Source organism: Ooceraea biroi, chromosome 9, assembly GCF_003672135.1.
Source record: "Ooceraea biroi isolate clonal line C1 chromosome 9, Obir_v5.4, whole genome shotgun sequence".
NCBI classification, from domain to species: Eukaryota; Metazoa; Arthropoda; class Insecta; order Hymenoptera; family Formicidae; genus Ooceraea; species Ooceraea biroi.
The window spans coordinates 12024999-12045722 of record NC_039514.1 but is presented as its reverse complement, the minus strand read 5'-3'; the positions used below and the strand labels follow the sequence as shown (position 1 = coordinate 12045722).

Below are 20724 nucleotides of genomic sequence, written 5' to 3'. Positions count from 1 at the left end.
TTGTCCAGCTGGCGCTTAATACCTGCACGTGTTCCCGTCAGGTGCACCCGACAATGAGGGAATTCGTTGCTTGCGCGATGACGGAGAAAGGAAGGCCGCGAACGCTACCAAACCGCGGAAAAACCGCGGAAATATTCATGCGGAGAGAAAAACAAGTATACGAAGGACAGTCGCCGATACAAATATTTCGCGCGATAAATCAGCAGACACGTGAATGATAAAAGTACCACTTCTGCGATCAATCGATCACGACTATCTGGAGGAGGCCAAGTGAATTACGTTGTGTTGCCTTCGGGGTAACCGAGAAACATAAATTATCATAATGAACCGTAACGGAAAGCGCTCGAAGATACGGACAATATAACGTATTGTATATTGTTCCTTATTGGCGTGAGTTATCGAGTGATTAGCAATAAAAGAGGTGGCAAGGTGATCAACTTAACGGTCCATTGCAGGAGGCGCGTAGATACGGGCGCGATCGATGGCTCCTTTTGTTGCTTGACTTTGTGAGTCACGCGTAATGAGACTGCGAGCGAGCCATTATTCCGCGCGATAGTTACACCAGTTGCGTGCGCTCGTGCTTTGTGCAAAATCGGATTCGCCACGACACTTTCGACGCCCTCGCGTCTCGCCGGCTTTCTGCTTCAATTTGCGCGACAATCAAACTCTGTTCGCGCCGGGGAATATCGAATCAGCGAATAGCGGATTTTCTGTTTGCGTTAATTTCGCGCAGACCCAAGCCTGCGGAACGATTTCATCGCGCCGATGCCTCGTTCGTCGCGAGCGAGATGAGAATTCGCCTCGCAACATTGAATTTCCGCTGGTTTCCGCTCGTCAAGGAAATCCTTTTCTTTCTCCGGCGAGCAGGACGACGGAATTCTGGAATTTTGGAATGCCGGAATGCAAGATGGGGAAATTCGGCGATGATTAGAATCGTACTCGTGCCAATCGTATCGTTGTTGCGAAAGATTCGCTTTCAAAAATCTACGTTCCGTTGCTGAGTCAGAAACGAGCGAGAAATCGCTTCCTATTCGAAAGTGCTTCCCCGACATGCGTCGGCGCGACCTGCCTTAATGCAACGTGCATATGTAATAGCGATTAGCGCATGCCAGGGTACAATGACTCGGTAAACGGCGAACTGCACGCAACCGGTGCATGCGTCTTCTGGAACGCACGTCGCGTGACAGCGTACGTACGTACATACGTACGCATGTTGGACAGAAAGAAAAAATATTATACTCGTATTAACGGAACGACCGACGTCAGCAGTAAATCCGTCGACAGTAAAACTCATGGAGCTCGTGGTATTTTTAAGGCACTTCGAGAACACGGTTCTTGCAATAAATTTTAGAACGCTTTGGAATCATTATAAAAGCCACTTGCAGATATAAGATTTTATTTGATCGAAAATTTGATTTTATTATTTATAATATTCTGACTATGCGCGCTATATGAAATGTTATCTTCAGCTACATAGAGTTCGTTTTTGTATTTTAACAAATAAACTTTGTGATACTGTAATGTCATCGTTCGCGGAGAATTAGCATTACGTGATTTCTCATTATTCGCGATGTTGTAGTCAGGGAAACGGAAGAAATTTATCCGCATAAATTAATTTCACACCAATGTTACGAAGGAGTCTCTTTCCGCGTTTCTACGAAATATAATTGCAGCGCTGTGCACGTGGGTTGCATTGTGCTTCATTCACATTGTTCGCCTGACGCGAATTACACATCTGTTAACAACATTTTCCCGCGCACGTTCGTGTTATGGACTGGCAGAAGTTTAGATAACATTCAATAGTACTTACAGAAACATCGTAAATATTTCACGCGGGAGTATCTTGTTTATTTGAAACGCAATTTCTCGCGGGGGAAACGATGTTATTTTCCGATATTTCTAATAATATTTTATTAAAAGATATAATACGGAATTGAATAATACACACAGATATATAAAATATCAAGCAGCGCATGAGAGCATTTCAATTTATAATTCGTTATTAAAATTGTGCAATTTAAAATAATTTTATGTTTTATAAATAAATAACTACATTTTCTTTGTTACCATCAAGAGTCTTTTTGTGACATTCTGACTTACCCAGGTAGTTTTTAACGGAGCAGTCGGTAACTTACCTTGCATACAGGTCGCTTTCTCGCTTTCACTAGTAAATGTTATCATCAGAAGATGCCTTACTAGCTGCAGATCAAGCAGAAATTTCTTTCACCATTAACTGATAAACCAGCAGCTGTCACTAATATAAATTCCTATGTACGAATGGTAAATAATCAAAGTTCAAGTTACGAATATGAGTTTATGTTTCAACGAATTTACATCAATGAGTATTAGTAAAATAATTAGCAATGCCAAGTATAATCACAGACTTGATAGAAATGCAAACGAATGTTCGCGCATTGTTTACAAGGAAACAGATATGTGTCACAAGTTTTCTGATGTATCTATTTGCGTTTTCTGGGCTTGCTTTTCCTTCCTTTTTAAAGCTCGTTTGTGCTTTCCGCCTTTCAAATGCGCCTGCCATTGATTCTCTTCAACAAATATTTTCCCGCATACCTGTAACAACACGCAAAGAAAAATTTATATCAAAACGTAGAAACAATTAAAAAAATGTTAAATAATGTTCAAATTATGCAACTCAATTTCCGATTTGTCAATAAAAGTTAAGATAACTTAGAATTATAATACAGTTTTTACATAGCGTAATTTGGAATAATGCAAAACTAAAATATTACGAAAATATATTTAAACAATATTATATAATTTAATAATAGCGTAGTATATAATTTAATAAAGCTACTTTGATCGCTAGAATGCATCGGACGCTTAATCGATGCGACCGATTCTTTGTAATTACCTCGCAGTAATTATACACGTTCGTACTACTGTCGGTGATCTTTTGGTTCTCGATGTTCTCATTGAGCGGTCGCTGTTTGGGTTTCTCACCGCGCAATATCGCGGAAATGATCGCTGCCGCAGGTTCTAAGACGCGGCTGTCCCATTTCGTCACGTCGGTGCAATCTAAAGAATAAACAGGGGGGACCTCGAAAAAAAAGCAAAGCAGGACATGTAATTTATACCTTACTCAACGTAATGTGTGTGTAGGTGTTCGTATATTTCGTTGGCAAAGAAATTATTTGCCGCGGAGATGGGACGAGTTATTTCAATGAAATCGCTATTTGGAACAATAGGAACACACGTGTGCCCATTAGCGAGATGAGCTAAATGAATTACCTGTCGATCACCACGGCGGATCAGTCTGTTCATTACCCATTTGGTCTGCTTCCTCGAGTATCGCTTAGTGTACAGTTTTAAATTATCGAGCCCTTGCTGCAATAACTGTTTTCCCTGCGTAAATTTAGACAGATATCAATCTCTCTCACTACTCGATAAAATTTACAAATTCTCCACGCTTCCGGAAAAATGATATAGGGGTGGGATCTATCGCGCGTCGCGAGTCCTTTCCGCCGAACGCTTACGTCGATTATGTCGCGTTAATATTAAATTTGGCTGTTCGACATCTCGCGCACTCGAATAGTCCTCGTTGTTGACGCTGAAATCGGAAAGGTGCATGCAAGAAACCGCGGACATATGCTCGAGAAAGTACCCGCGCAACGGCAGGGGTAAAAACCGAGGAATCGCGCGAGAACCACGCGAGGACCGCGAGATGCGGGTACAACCGGAGGTGGACTATATTGCGGTGATCGCGCGGCGCGTTTTAATGACGGAAAAAGCTGAGGATCTCTCAACCGGAGCCCGCTGCCGCGTTTCGACAGGCGAACGGCGATCGCGGCTACGCTCGCGTATCGACGAGCCATCTCTGCCGCTTACCTTCTCGCTCGCGCGCTCCTCCTCGGGCAATATGAGGTAAGCGTGGAACTCCTTGAAGCCGATGGTCTGGAAGATGCCTTTCGTGTAATCGGCTGACCTGGAACGTAAACACATTCTCTCTTCGATCGCGTCCATCCGGTCCTTTCTTCCCCGTCACTTCGACGGGGGTCTCTTTCTCCCTCCCCCCCCGCCCCTCTCTCTCACTCGTTCCCTTTTTCGTCTCGTATTATCGTAGGAGTGCCGCTAATGATCGATTAAACGAGATACTTGTCTGACCTGCAGCCGGGATCGTTGCACTTGCTATAAACGCGATCGTGCAATCGGACAAATTATACGCGATGTTTTTGTCGACCTTTAAACGCCGACACGACCCTTTAAATTGTGATCGTACTCTTAAAACATGATTAATGAGAATATTTACGGTTTACTCGGGATGGCGGAAGATATAAAACGCTTGCGAGGGGGAAATACCTTAAAATTTTTTTGACAGTAATGTACCATAAAATGGGATTAAGTTGCAACAGCGTAGATAATTTTGTGTCATATGTCAACGTGTAAAAAGCGTTATAAGGTGAGAGAGACTCATAATCTAATTTTAAGACTACTCAGGAAACATCGCGAATTTAAGAAAAATCTATAAAGGAGAATTATCAAATTCATTTTGTATATAATTACACTAAAAAATAGAAATTATCTTTCTTCTTATGATACAAAGTAATATAACATTAATTTTATGAGGTTTTTGTTTTACCTGAAAACCTCAGTATTAAAGATTAAAAGTATTAAACATCTCAGTAATAAAGAAAAACTAAAAAAATATAAAACCGATTCAAGTATGAAATGAATTGCAATAATCGGTCTCAGTGAGATAAACTGTATCACCTAGATAATGTTACGTGAAGAGGAGAGTCTCGAGCTTCTTAGGATTCCGATAGCGTGATTGCATAACGCCATGCGTTGCCCATGGCAGAAGAAGTGTAAAGATAACACTAATAATTACTTAAGAAGTGTAAAGATAACACTAATAATTACTTTTACTTGTGGGTACGGTTATTGTATCATCGTGTGTGACTATATGCACTGACAAGGGAAGGTTTTTAGGTGTTACACTCGGATTTCAAAAATTTTTTGCATGCAGATAGGGAGGTCCCCAAATAGAAGAGAAAAATAAAAGTAGCGGCCCAAATGCATATTTGCGCGCTACGTGCGCAATTTTCGATGTTAGGTTAATTACTCAAAAATGCTATTTCCAATCGAATTCTTTACATTTTTTATTTCACCTAATGCACATTTATATTGCTTTGAATAATTTTGTGTGTGTGTGCGTGTGCGTATGTGCTTCTGTGTGCGTGTGTGTACTTGTGTGTGTGCGCGCGTGTGTGTGTTTAGAAAATACGAGCGTCTAATGTAATCTCGTGCCGCGCGAGCACAGTGCGTATAAAAGGCCCATTGCTCAAAAATGGTGTTTGCATCGTAACTTTTTTAATTTTTTACTGCAACTGCCAATGCGCACAATTTGGAATAATTGTACATTGCGCAAATCGTAGTTTGCTCTTTCTGCGTGATTTATTGTATGCGACTTTAAATAGATTTGATCAGAATCCATAACGAGGACATAAAAGATCTGGTCAAGGGAGGTTTTTAATTCTTTCAGTTTTAATTTTGGTTTTGATTTCTTTTTAAAGCGTTGTGCATTAGGTGAAATAAAAAATGTAAAGAATTCGATTGGAAATAGGATTTTTGAGTAATTAACCTAACATCGAAAATTGCGCACATAGCGCGCAAATATGCATTTGGGCCGCTACTTTTATAATTTTTCTTCTATTTGGGGACCTCCCTACCTGCATGCAAAAAGTTTTTTAAATCCGAGTGTAACACCTAAAAACCTTTCCTTGTGAATGCTCAGTACAAATAATGTAATTTCTCGCCGAATACGTGTCGCGTGCGTCACTGTATATACGTATGGCACCGAGTGAAATTTAATTACGAAATTGGCAATGTGTCATTACCATGTATGCAAGGCAGCTAACATAATAGTAAAATAGAATCGAAACGAGAATCGAGCGTGACGCCCGAAGCGCCAGTAATAGTAATATCGAGCCAACCAATGTGCGCATCATTTTTATTTCGTTACTTTATTGCACGGTATTACAAGCTGTTATCAGAACGAAAGTCTGTATTGCACTATCGTAAATTTCATAAATCTACTCGATCTTTGATCGACAGGATCGTCATCCTATTCAGGATTGCAAAATGTATCGCTTCGATGCTGATAAATACCGATCTCTCGCCATACGCGCGTGCGACGAATTTATTATCGCAAATTTGTTGCTTATCTATCGACTCGTTGTTTTTATGAAAAATCATCCACGTTAACGCAAGTATCATAATACTTAACAGGATACGCAATGTCAGTTTCACTGCAGCATTTCAATATAACATGCCGCATGTTGTGAATTCTCCGGTCGTTCTAATGCGTCGGCTAATTTAACGGGCATTCGAATGCATCCTCGTGAAGACGGCGACTCGGCGACATGAGTTCGCGTCTTGATTCGGCGCGGAATCTTATCACGCCTGTCCGATTAGCAATCGTGTGACGACCTCGCTCGAACACGTAACGTCGACTTACGGCAGAAAAAAGTCGGCAGTATCGCGGACACGATACATGCTTGCTCGCTTCGCACACGTGTCAATGCCAAATGCATGCCGAGGGAGAGATACTAAATCCGTAACATTGCGTTGAGCATCGCGATGCGTCTATTCTCGCGGACTTTCATCGCGAGTTTTCGACCGTAGCCGCTGCAAGACGACGTGAATAAAATTCAGCCGGGTGAATGGGATCGGGATAATTTATTTCTCTCGAACGTTAAACAGTGATATTTTTTACTGTCTCCTTATTGACACGAGGTATTCGCAGCTCCCGTATTCTATTTGTATCTTATTCTCGTACACCGCGTTGCTTCGTATACTCACTACCGCAATGCAAACATTTGCTCCGCGATAATAAATTTCAAGCTTTTTGTAAAACATGACCGTAAAGCATGACATAAATGTGACGTTTTGTGGAACATGATTTTTGAAGCGTCACTTATTCATACTCGTAACAAAGCTCGCCGGAAAGAGAGAAACAACTTTATGATGGAACCAGGAAAGAAAAAGATACGATGAAAAATATCGGTATCGATTTAAAGTATTGTAGAAGTATGGGCTTTTGAATTTGAAAAATAAATATATTTATTTAACAGACTATTATACAGGGTGAGGCACCTAAACAGGCCACCTGAATATCTCGGCTGTTATTGGTGTTAGAAAAAAATCTGTCAGACCAAACTTGCATGGTTTCGAGGTACACATAATTTGTTCTAAATAGTTTTTTATTAGATGGACGCGTAGAGGTCATATGAAGGTCAACTTCGTTTTTTTAAATGGTATGATATGTTTTTTACGTACCATCTAGTAGAGCGTTTGAAGATGCGCACATTGATCTACGGGTCAAAATCATTCAAGGTCACTGAAGGCCAACTGCAAGGGAAAATAATTTACTTTATATTGCCTAGTTCTCTGCTATTAAAAATACTGTAAACTCAGAAATGAAGAAGTTCTAGCCCTTAGAAATTTTTTCTTTTTCCGCGAAGTTCTGAGTTGTTGTTATCATTATTTTTTATATTGCCTAGAGTTCTATGCTATTGAAAATACCGCAAATTCAGAAATGAAAAAGTTCTAGCCGTTAGAAATGTTTTCTATTCCGAGAAGTTCTGAGTTGATGATATCATTATTTTTTATATTGCCTAGAGTTCTCTGCTATTGAAATTATCGTAAATTCAGAAATGAAAAAGTTCTAGCCGTTAGAAATTTTTTCTTTTCCGAGAAGTTCTGAGTTGATGATATCATTATTTTTTATATTGCCTAGAGTTCTCTGCTATTGAAAGTATCGTAAATTCAGAAATGAAAAAGTTCTAGCCCTTAGAAATTTTTTCTTTTCCGAGAAGTTCTGAGTTGGTGATATCTATATTTTTTATATTGCCTAGAGTTCTCTGCTATTGAAAATACCGTAAATTCAGAAATGAAAAAGTTCTAGCCCTTAGAAATTTTTTCTTTTCCGAGAAGTTCTGAGTTGGTGATATCTATATTTTTTATATTGCCTAGAGTTCTCTGCTATTGAAAATACCGTAAACTCAGAAATGAAAAAGTTCTAGCACCTAGAAATTTTAGCCTTCAGTGACCTTGAATGATTTTGACCCGTAGATCAATGTGCGCATCTTCAAACGCTCTACTAGATGGTACGTAAAAACCATATCATACCATTTAAAAAAACGAAGTTGACCTTCATATAACCTCTACGCGTCCACCTAATAAAAAATTATTTAGAACAAATTATGTGTCCCTCGAAACCATGCAAGTTTGGTCTGACACATTTTTTTCTATCACCAATAATAGCCGAGATATTCAGGTGGCCTGTTTTAGGTGCCTCACCCTGTATTCTTCTTGAAAGAATCATATTATTTATTAGAATTACTTTAGACTTTAACAGTCAGGCTTTTGAGAAAGTGACTGTCTCGAGCGGTGAATGTGCTAAGATCGACTGACAATGAGAGGAGTCCTTTGCTCAAAATCATAACGGCATACAAATAGATAGAGAGCGATAAGTATTGCACAAAAAATGTCACTAGCAGTTTTAGCACTAACAATTTTAAGATAAGTTTGCGTAACGCCAAATGCACGTCTTGACAGATGAGTGATAGTGCTTCCTTAGATCAATTGAAGTGAACTTCATATAGCCACGCAGCTATTGGTAAACCTATCACACTATTCAATTCCACGATACCATAATAATGACTTATCTATTTCTAATTTTATCTTTCAAGGTTGCTCGACATCGCTTTTGGTTTTGCAAGACGTGTATCAGAGGAATACTCTCAACGAATTGAATTACAAAGTTTCTTATTGTTACCGACGAAAACTTGACCGACACTTCGGACTTGATTATTTTACATACAGTAACCGTTTATTAATTGACTCGTTAGCGTTAAATATTCTCTTTGCAGGCATTTCGTCGACGCGGCAAGAGAAAGTAACACTATTCACGTCCATACTAACGTTATTCATGAGATCTTAGTCCGTTCGGGAAATAGCGAATCTCTTGAGCAACGTCAGGCCCATTTTTGCTCGGAGCTAGTATGATAATGGTAATAATAAAGTACTGATAATAGTCACGATGATATTTAACGACAGAGAGTACCGGCCACAACTGGTAGCAATGATAGCGCTTGTGCGCCAGTAACAGTACTAGAGCTTGTAATTAAGATAACGACAGAGTGTCAGCAATCAGCGTCGCGCCATACGCACGTATATAACCGCTCTAAAATATTTTTACAACTTGTTGCCAGGCAGCTCGTGCACGCTGCACGTCGCGCGACATTACATTTTCTCCAGCGCGAAATATAGAGTTATCGAGCTGACCGCGAGCAGATAATCGACTCGACTCGCTGTTGCCGGGATTTATGGTCTTCATGAAACAGCAGCGCGCTATCTTTTTTTTCAATGCTAGTTTTCCTTTTTTTCTGTTTCTCCAAGTTCCGAGACTTTTCGCGGGGAATATCGGGTGCTATCTCTTACACATTACGCGCAGATGAAAGTTCGCGATACTACGATAACTTGTCGATCAACGGACTTTCACCGGCGGGCTTTTGATATTTGAGAAGTTCATCCGAGAGACAAAGCGGCGAGATACATTAATCATGCAGCTCTCTAATTTGCATATACAAATTATTTTCCTTGTAAATTATAGCTATTACTTACGTGTGTTCTTTTTGTGCCTAATGTCTTTTCTTTTTCAAACGCAAAATGTTTTAAATAGAATTTTTTTATATTATTAATCGTATACACGATCCTTTCTTATGGGAATTCCGAAAGAATTGCAGTCACTTTCTCTTTCAATTCTCTTTTCTCCAAATCCTTCGAGAGCGAGCAAATCTATAAATGGTATCAACATAGTCGCAAACTCACTTCGCCCGGAGACGATCGATAGCGAAACGGTAAGGGGTTCCGCGTCGGCGACGTATTCAACAATCCTCCAATCTTCCAATCCAAGGCCGATCGATTTACATTGATACACCATTGCCGTCGCTCGCCACCGCGCGGTCACCGGCCCCCATAATAAGATTATGTACGCTACATTACGCGTGATTACGCTATTAATGGCATCGTTACAAGTTAACAAGGCGTAATGCAACGGCGCCGTATTACTTTCTGAGTGCTATGATTGTCGTACTGTCCCCGATAATCGATATATCGTTGTAACAGCTAAAGTTGTAATCAGATATCGTTGTAACAGCTCCACTCGACGCGTGCACGAGAGATCAACTCGAAGTAGCTCGGTTCGTCGCGTTTGCGAAATTACCGCGCGAATTACGGTAAGGAGATCGCTAGATCGTCCCAATCTTCGATCGCTGCCTGTAGCTTATCGGTCAATAGCATCTTCGTTTGTGCAACCGTTGAATTATGCGTCTACGATGAAATTTATGCACGGTCATATTACAGCCGTGTGGTAATTATGCCAGGTAATTGAAGACCACGATACGAACTTTTGATAGAGACGTCGAGGCGGGAGGTGTGTCTTTTCCGCAAACTCGACAAGATCCATCGATGTAACGTGCGCGAAGAGTTATTTGTAATCGTTGGAATGATAGTCATCAATGATCGGCGATACACCTCGAGAAATCGATATGCCATTTTTATCGGAGTCGTATCTGCATCGTCCAGAGCATCGTAATTGACGGACGAACCCGCAACGCGAAAATGTTTAAATTTCCATTTCTGCGCAGTTGGCGGCGTTCAGTCTTGTTAATAATCGATTGCTACAAATGTTACTCACTGCACAGTTTATCGAAAGAGTTGCAGACACTTCTTCGTAAATTATCCAGCGAGCGCGAATCATTTCTGAAGAGTCTCATTTCCGAGTCGATATCGAGGAATAGTACGCAGAAATAAATATTTCGCGGAACCAGTCTGATAAGATACCTGTGTCAATTTTACCACCGGAATAAATCACATTTATCATGGAATCTATTAAGTTGAAAAGCTCGGCGACTACCGAACACCTGCTATGCATTTAAATCTCCGATATTTGCGCGATATCTGTGCGACGTGATTAATGAAATGAACGAAATGTCATTTTCCACTCAATATTTGGGTCACGTTCGTTTCTGATTTATAATCGATTATATATCGATAATAGCTCGTCGATAATCGATGCTATGAAATATGCGAATTGATACGAAAGATTGAAGAAATATTACACTTAATTATAAATTAATAAATCATTGAGTCATGATTAAATTATTTATTTTGTTACATTACGGAGGAACAATTTATCTATCTCATATGGCCTGGCAAATCATGTCTTACTTATTGTTGTCGATATTTCTAAACTGGATTTGTAATGTAAGCCGAGCCTACGATAAAGCACGATAAAATGCTTATCTGCACTTCGCGAAGCCATGGCGGCAAGTCCGCTTCGCTTTATCGTGAAAATACTTACTATTGCGAGCAGCAAATATTGATACCCTATATATTTCGTATATTTCTTTCCTTGTAGTCTGTCAATTATAAACTATCTTTTAATTATAATCTATCTCAATACTTCTTTTAATCAAAATTTCAATCTCAACTAATTACATGGTTACTATTGTCTTCCTTTTAAAGAAAAATTGAAACACGTCATTTTTCTTGATCGCTTGATCAGCTAGACATTTAAGTATTGAGTTTCTTTCTTTTCCCGTAATTATCATGCTAATGTGTTAAAGAATTTCGTACTAACAATTTAAATGCGAATTCTATCAGGAGACAGTGGCAGATTCGCGACTTGAAGATTGCTCTCCAGCATAATTGGAAATGACTGCCGCTCACATTCAAGTTCGCAGCTGATCGTTGGTCATATCCCCGTTACCGCCATTAACTCGGTCGCTAACTTTCAGGTTCCGAGTGAATTGTAATTATATTACCCGAGTTAACATGACCGCGACATCATCCGCTTTCCGACTAAAGCAACCGCGACATCCTCCCGCGCGTAATCTCGCGCCCTGCATAGTTTATGTAACAGGAGTTAACGAGCATGCAACTGCTACACCGATGCATCAATTCATGTTTATGGTCTCTCGTTTTTTTTTCTTTCGCGCAAAAAGATACATATCGGGAACCATACGTTTTTTCGTGCATCGCCATGATATATTACATTTTAAACATCAGCGCGCAAGCGTTCGGCCGCCTACCGTAGCAGCGTCATTAAGTTCCCACTGCGCGTTTTACATGCGTCACTTAAATTATGTATATCGTGTTGTCACTTAATGAAGTTGTCACTCGTAATTCTGTCGTATCGCAATTTTATGAAAATTTATCTCTCCGTTATATTATTACAGTTCTTTTTATTGACTTATTTCTGTCAGTAATGTATTACATGTTGGATTGATCGCAGAAAGTCCGTGCAATTTTCCTGTCAACCCAATATTTGTATATAACTAAAGATCTTCAATCTTCGTAACAAACAACATCCCGTGCAGAAAATTGTCAGGGCCTAATAAGAAAGTAAAGGTCCCTATAAGGAATAAATAGGGATGTCCTAAAAAGGGATGCCCTATCATTGCCACATCGTGGCCCGATAGGACAGATGATTAAAACAATATTTTTTATTATTTCCTTATAAGGTCCCGAAAAAATATTTGTTACATGCCATTTTAGGGCCATATTAATATTGAGGAAATTAATCGGGACTTTTTAAGACCCTATTAATTTTTCTACACGGGATCTCATCGAGTATATCCCGAAATTTTATTATCTAAATTATCTGAGATTTAATTCGCGTAGAGGAAAGATCAGTGTCATATCTGTCGCTTTGATTGCTCACTGCTCAAGTCAACAATAATCCCTCGCTACTCCAAAAGAAAAAAAAGTGAAAGAGGGACAGAAACAAGCGGCGGCTAAGCTTAATTGTCAAGACAAACGCACACTCACAATCAGACCGGTATTTAAACTTAATTGGGCTTTCTTCTCGGCTCTTGGTTTAATACGACGCGGCTACGTCCCGCCGACAGCTCCTCGTTACGCGCCGCGATATTGCACGTGCCGCGCGGGCACGCAGCGACTGCAAATTGCACCGACGGCGTCAATTTGCATAGCCGTCGCAGCGGATGCACCGTCGCGCCGCGTGCACGTGTACACGCCGGATAATAATTAGCGATAACGATCGGACGAGATATTATAAAGATGCGGTGCGATCGAAGCCGCGTGCGGCCGGGCTCTGATAAGCATTTAATCCGCCGCACGAAGAAGATCGTGCGGAGAGGACTCGCACGACTGGAAAGCAAGCGATAGGAGCGTAACACCGGCGTGATGCTGGAAGAGGAAGTGGTCGCGAGACTGCGACTGATAACCGGGCTGGATCTACCTGTGAGCTGACTACAGGGATATCACATGCAAGTGCGAGCGAGCGTGCCTTTGCGGCGTGGGAAACGATCGGATTCGCTTTAATCTTAATTCTCGCCATGATTCCTCCCAGTCGTGTCGGTTGACGGAATCACGAGCGACTTCATTAGCGCGGCCGCGACAAAAATCAAACCGGTGAATGGTTTCAGCAATACTTCCGTACACCAAATGCGTTCGTGTTCTATATGAATGACTGCTGCACTGAGAAAAATTTCCATCGGATAAACCGATTAAATAATGGATATGTCCGATTACCTTCATCGGATATGTCCGATCATTTTCTTTGTCCAACATACAGTTTAATCGGATACATCCGTTTGTTACTATGTAATTCGATTATCCGATTAGATAGGCCATGATATTTTTCTCAGTGTGCCGGCTCTTACTTCCAATCAAAATATGAACCTACAAACTTATGTCGAAATTTCTGGGACTTCAGCCATAAGCGTTATTTTCCACATTGTTATAGTATGATATATCGACGGAATAATTTTGATGCTCGTAAATTCCAGGTAAGTGAATTGAGAAACGAGACTTTCGATAACATAATTAAATTTTCATTAAATGTATTATAATATTATAGATAACTGCATAAATAAGATATAATTTTCGCAGGCGGGAAAGCGCATACGTGTTAAAGTAATGAAAATCCTTTCTAATGCTACGTTCCAACGTGAATAGCTTCGTGCACAATATAGCAATTTGTATCACAGATTTGTATCGTTGCTGCTGCCGAAAACAATGAACCAGCCGTCAGATATACGTGCGCACGTGACGATGGTGTCAATTAATCGTCCACTCGATTGTATTACCGGAAAAGGACGGTCGCTAATTACGGCGATAGTTCCGATATGGTCATCACTGTTGCGACTTCTCTATTTTTTCTTCGTTACGATTCCAACTGCGCGCGTACACGGTCTATCGTGTTACGCTACGTTACAAATCAGAGGTTCATCCACGTGTACGCGAAGGAGATACGAGCGGACGTGGCGCGGCAATAAACGCGCGAGCGTGACCGGCGCCTCTCTATTTGCATTTGCGCGACTTTCCCCGTGGTTGATACCGCGCAACAATAAAGATCCCGGCGAGCGCCAAAGAAAGCGCCGAGGAAAGCGTCGAATCACCGCTAAAGCTCGCCTCGGTCGGCAGGGAACAGCCGACCTGGATCAGCGAGTGATCATCGTCCATTGATTTACAACGTCGGTCTATGTCGAAAGCAGCGCGCCTTCTGCGGAGCACGATCCGCGCAACAGAATCGGGGGGAATACACTTTAGCTTTGCACGGGAATCGGCGGAGTTCGCGCAATACGCCATTTCGCAAACGGAGAATTAAATGATAGCAAACCCGTAATGGTCCCCGTTATGATGTAATCCGCGCTCCCATGTTACGACAAACGGCGAACCGTAGCATACGATCGATCGCCTTCTCCGTATCATCTTCGCCGGATTCAAACCATCGCGATCCTTAAAAAGCTCTTTCCATTCGAGAACGTATAATGAATCGATTCTGTTCGACCGAGTTCTATCTCACGAGCGAGTTATCCGGAAAACTCTGAATCCGGATGTTTAAATGCGTATGTGGGTCACGGCACGATCTCTGCCGCTAATCTGAAAACTCATTGCGTTCCAAATGCTTCAAATTTGGAACCAGATCACTTTACGAATGGATCTCGCGCGTCGTGTAAAACGTCTTTAACACTCCGGATCGAGATGTGGATCAGAAACGATCAATCAATCTCGCGCGGTCTTTCGGCAAATTTGGAACATCGCCGCATGCGAATGATACTTGCTTCGTTTAAATCCGTCGCTCCTCTCGGCGCTCCGGAGAGAACGCGCGGACGGTAAGCGAAATATTCCGTGTCGGCTATATCACATTCTTGCGGAATCCGATGACGCAGTGTGAACGGCTCGGTTGGATCTTTCTCTCTCTCGCGGCGTGGAACACGGCAAATAAACCGCAAATAAACCGACCGACCGCAGAGTTCCATGATTTAATGCGATGGTCGCTTGCGTGCGCGCGAGCGACTTTTAGATTGCCCTGTTAAATAAGAAAACTTAACGAGCCTGTAATGAACGATGTATCGATAATTTTTCCGTGATATCTGTAGCGTAAGCGCTGCATACGAGGCACGCCTGAGCAGCCACTTGACGGTATTGAACAATAATTGCACGGGTATTAATTAATGATGAATTGATAAATCGATATCGACTGGATTATCGCTTTGGGAACTTCCTGCTCCGTCGCGTAATCCCGTTATATCTTCTCCGTGAGGCTTAGAAAGATGATACGTAAAAAAAGTCAGCTTTAGTATGTATATATTTGCAACAAGCGTCAACACAAATGCACGACACGATGGGCAAAAATGCGCAGCACGTGCATAATGCGACACACCGCGCGCAAAGTGGTAATGTTACACTATCGTGCGATACGCATTACTTTCCATTCCTTTCTGGGAAAAGGCAGGGTCAGATTTCGTTCGTGTGTCAAATATGCGCGAATACGATTAAATAATCGTACCGAGATTGTCATTCCCTGAGAAAGCTCATGTCTCTCCATCAGTTAATTCGCGTATCATTGAAAAGACCTTTAACTCTTTCTCCGAATGACACTTCATGAACAAACCGAGAAAATTATTACTACCAATGTGAAATTGTTAAAACAGAAGTATTGGGTCGTCCGGAAAGTTCGTGCCGATTTTGAAGGAAAATTCAAAGGCAACATTTTTTTATGTCGATAAATATTTATTGACTTATGTATGCACCGTTTTGTTTCACAACCTTTGTCCATCTTTCACGCAACTGGAAGATTCCATTCTCCCAGAACTTCTTAGGTTTCTCGGCGAAAAACTCCTCAAGGTGGTTTTTTATGTCGATCAAAGAGTTGAAGTTCTTGCCGCTAAGAGAATTTTGCACAGACCTAAATAAGTGAAAGTCTGAAGGTGCAATGTCTGGTGAATACGGTGGGTGAGGTAGCACATCCCAGCCAAACTCCAACAATTTTTGTCGGGTAGTCAAAGAAACATGAGGTCTGGCATTGTCTTGATGGAACACGAAGCCCTTCCTATTAGCTAATCCTGGACGTTTTTCCTGAATCGCTGTCTAATTCGTCCAGTTGCGAGCAGTACTTATCTGCATTTATCGTTTGGTTATGTGGTAGGAGCTCATAATATAGGATTCCTTTCCAATCCCACCAGACACGGAGCATGACTTTTTTTGGATGAAGGTCAGCTTTCGGAGCGGTTAATGCTGGTTCATTTCGCTTACCCCAGGATCTTTTTCGTTCTACATTGTTGTAAATGATCCATTTTTCGTCACCCGTCACTAATTGCTTCAAAAATGGTACGTTTTCGTTGCGCTTGTACAGAGAGTCGCAGATGGAAATGCGATTCATTAAATTTTTTTCGGCCAAATTATGCGGAACCCATACATCATAGCGACTTACGTAACCAAGCTTCACTACATGATCGTGGACAGTGGTTTTCGATATTTTCAGTATCTCTGCTAATTCACGTGTCGTGTAGCGCGGGTTATTCTCGATCAGTGTCTTGATTTGGTCATCATCAGTAGTAGAGGGTCTGCCCGAGCGTTCTTGGTCTTTAAAGTTAAAATCACCAGCTCTAAACTTAGCGAACCACTTACGTACGGTTCTTTCAGCTAAAGCGCCTTCTCCGTAAACAGAACATATCGAATTTGTTGCTTGTGAGGCATTTTTGCCTTTCCGGTAATAGAAAAGCATCAAGTGTCTAAAATGTTCTTTGTTTTCTTCCATCTTCAAAAGAGTACAAAACTGACACGAATCAATTTATCTGAAACAACTTTTTTCCTAAAGATGCGTTGAAATGTCACCTTTAAGCACATGTATATAAATCGTATGTTTTCAATAACATTGATATATTCAGACATGTTCCAACGCCATCTATTAAAAATCGGCACGAACTTTCCGGACGACCCAATATTTTCAACTTTATAATCCATTTGAGAAAGAAGATTCAAAACCAAGTACTTTAACAATGTTTGATTGTGATTCTGCATTCGTGTATGTTAAAGTATTTATTTAATAGTTTTTATATAACAGTTTCCCGAGTCTATATCAATAACTTTGGTCTAGTCTTACAGACTGCGAGAAATAAAAACGACGCAGCGTTTTACACATTCTGCAGACAGTTAGACATAAACTCGAAACCAGCTTGATGCCTTTTCTTCCCGAGCGATTGTTCGCGACTTCTTATTAAGTTCTGGCCTGCGATCAAGGAAGTTCGTTACATGCCGTTTTCTTGCGCGACCGAACTTCTGCCACGCTATTATTTATCACCGGTGGTGCGCAGCCACGGTCGCGATAAAATAATTAGTTTCCAGACCGTATTTTCTTTCTCGCGAGTGCCTCTCCTGATCCGATCTGCTCGCCGTAATCCGAGCGTGTGATATTTTCTCATTCGCTCAGTGCCGCGTGCTATATTTCTCAGACTTTACGTTTATCACATCTGATAAATATGTCTATCGCAATAAAATAATTGAAATTTCTTTCACTCCTGTTCCCCGCGCTCTATCGTCCGTATCGACACCGCGATCAAGTAATTCAATTCTTCAACGAATAACACGCTGATCGCGCTCGCGATTAACTCAACGTAATTTGAAGCAGCATTTGAAGCGCGCTTATCAGATACGAGCGTGCTCGAATTTTTGAATTCTCCAATTTCTCCTAATCGTCACCATACCATCAGGCCACGCGTTGCGAAACTATTAATACGATGAAGTCGTATCGCAATCTCTCCGCCCGCTACATTTACTTTGGTCGGTCGTATAATGTAATTTTGTGTTAGCGATGTATTTTGCACACGAGAAGTGCGCGCAGTTCTCCCCTCAGTTACGTCGCTAATTGCGCCTTTCGATTATCACAATTAGTTATACCTATGCAAGAGCAATTAACATACCTGCGCGCCCTTCTTGAGAGACGATGAAAATCCTATAAAATTCCGAGCTCGGCTCGACTTATAGGAAACCGCGGCTCAATTATTTAATCGCCTTCCTTCCTTCCCTGAGTAAAGGGGAAGAGGAAGGGAAGATGGGAGCTCATTAGACGGTGATTAATTTTCGGCCTAGCACTGCGCCTAGCACGTAATCGCGCGCCCATGCTTTTCCTCGTGGTTGGCTACTTCCTTTATTTTCGTGCCGACATCCGGCCGTGCTACGCCCGCGACTTCCGGAAACGAGTAAGAGGAGGCGAGGCGAACAGGGGGCTCCCATTCATAAGGCATATCTGCATTAGCGGCGGGTATATGCGAGTCGTCGAGTCACGCGCCTCTCCGCATTGGCACGATTCGTGAATTCAGCGAAGCGAGTGCTTTCTGCGAAACGCGTGCAAACACGCGTGTACTCACCAAAATGCGTCCGCAAAAGAAATTACACACATTTCCTTAATTTTGTAATGTAAAAATTTTGATGGTAATGTAATTTTAGTGGGAAGATCGCTGAAAGAGAGAAAAGGAGAGTTCGAGTTTCCTTCAAAAGAGCAGATTACAAAATCTTAGTTCAATCTTTTTGAAATATTAGTTAGTCTTTCATTAATGTGTTTTGATATTTAAATATTTTATACTTGCGATATTTCGGCAAATTTTCTTCGAGAAAATAAATTGATTCATTTCTTGTAAATTACAATGTGCATACTATAATTCAAAATCCCGTGTGTTTTTCCAAAGTTGCATTCTTCCTATAATTTTCTATAATTTAATGCATTTGTATTGTATTCATGTATTGATTATTTTCCTTTTCTATGCTTTATTGTCGTAAATTGATTACAATCTGAATTTTTTATTACTTGGCATTACGGAGAAACAATGCGCGTCTCCGACTTCTGATAATGCTTGACTCATGCACATTACATACGCACAACAAGAATGTACGGGATATCCCAGAACTGAATCTCTTCATCTACATATTTCTTAACTAACTTGCAGTTAATGCTTTTGTCTATTAAATTATTTAATCATTATATGCGAAACAAATGCGCAGATACCCATCTATAAGTGCAGCGCAATTTTCGTTGCGGCAAACTCGATTCTAAATAATTTGATCCAAGAATATATAATAGATCAAAATAATGAAAACGCAGGACAGTAAAAGTACATGCAAAATGTTGTTGAAGTATCCTGTCAACATTTTCTGTGTCCGAAGGGGCGTTCAAGATTGTCACGATGATGAACGGCAGGTTAAAAGCAAACAAAATTATATACATCTATCGGGAGACGAGCGCTGGGAGATTTCGTTTAACGCAAGGGATCACGATAAACGCTACAACTTTGCATATTGATCCACTCGTTATCCTTGACGCATTCCCATTTACATTTTCTGCTTGCAATAAGGAAATTCCCGCTTATTGCGCTCGCAAAGTTACTTCAAAGGAAGCTAATCAGAACACGTTCCGATCGAAATCACAGTGGCGTTTCGCGTGAATGCCCGTAATATTAATAATGATTGTTGATTGTCGATCGCGGAACTATTGTCGCGGGTTCGTCACGCGCGCGACTCTTAATGCTCAATTTTACGCTTAAATCGATGGGAACTTCCCATCGATTGTGCATTCCCGTTATTACCGAATTATCTCCCATGTTAAAGTGCATCGTCGATTGCAAGTCGATCAAATACGAAAAGGGACGAGTTAAATAATTAAAGTAATTAATAAACGATCAAAACCAGATTTTGCATTCGTATTCCTTGATACCTACTTTGTAAAATATTGACGCTGAGATCACGTAATCGCGATACGCTCGATAAAGTCATTGATTTAATGATAGCTCGCACATATGAGAAAAAATACGTTAAAGAATGGAAATTAAACATATTAGGAGTGTGATTTAGTTTTGAGGGTTTTGCAACAGATGGCTGTAGTGTCAGTTTGTTCCAATAGCTGTTTCCGATAACTGTTGTTTCTTACAGTGTTGACATTATCCACGACATTTAGTAGCATTATAGCAATAGATGCAATAACAGTCGTGTTTGTATCATCGTAAAAATGCAACTTCCGAAACAGCATTTTCGACATGCGTTGCTTTTGTTTTTTAATCAAAAGAAAACTGCGGCTGACGGTTATAGAATTCTTGTGGAAACTTATGGTGATTCTGCCCCATCAATTAAGACGTGTGAATACTGGTTTAGACGCTTTAAAAGTGGTCATACTGATGTGAAGGACAAAGAACGCTCGGGACAACCAAGAAAGCTTGAAAATGCAGATTTGCAAGCATTATTGCACGAAAATCCAACAGAATCCACTTCAGAACTTGCCAGAGCATTAAATGTTGATCGTACAACAGTTACCAAACATTTACATGAAATGGGAAAAATTCAGAAAGAAGGGAAATGGGTTCGACATGAATTATCGGAAAGTGCCATTGCGAACCGGTT

General features: G+C 40.9%; 1 protein-coding gene across 2 annotated transcripts in view; it reads right to left on the bottom strand.

Moving 5' to 3' along the window:
* Positions 1-2299: 2299 nt before the first annotated feature.
* LOC105279513 (tRNA dimethylallyltransferase) overlaps positions 2300-20724 on the bottom strand; it is a 134687-nt gene continuing 116262 nt past the window's right edge. Inside the window, exons 6-9 of one of the 2 annotated variants that reach the window (XM_011339345.2) lie at positions 3847-3943; positions 3250-3363; positions 2873-3058; positions 2300-2571 (exon numbers count right to left, since the gene is read on the bottom strand). In XM_011339345.2, the coding sequence (XP_011337647.2) occupies positions 2440-2571; positions 2873-3058; positions 3250-3363; positions 3847-3943 (529 nt within the window). In that variant the 3' untranslated portion in view covers positions 2300-2439. The remainder of the gene's footprint in view (positions 2572-2872; positions 3059-3249; positions 3364-3846; positions 3944-20724) is intronic. The other variant, XM_026972777.1, reaches the window with a different exon arrangement.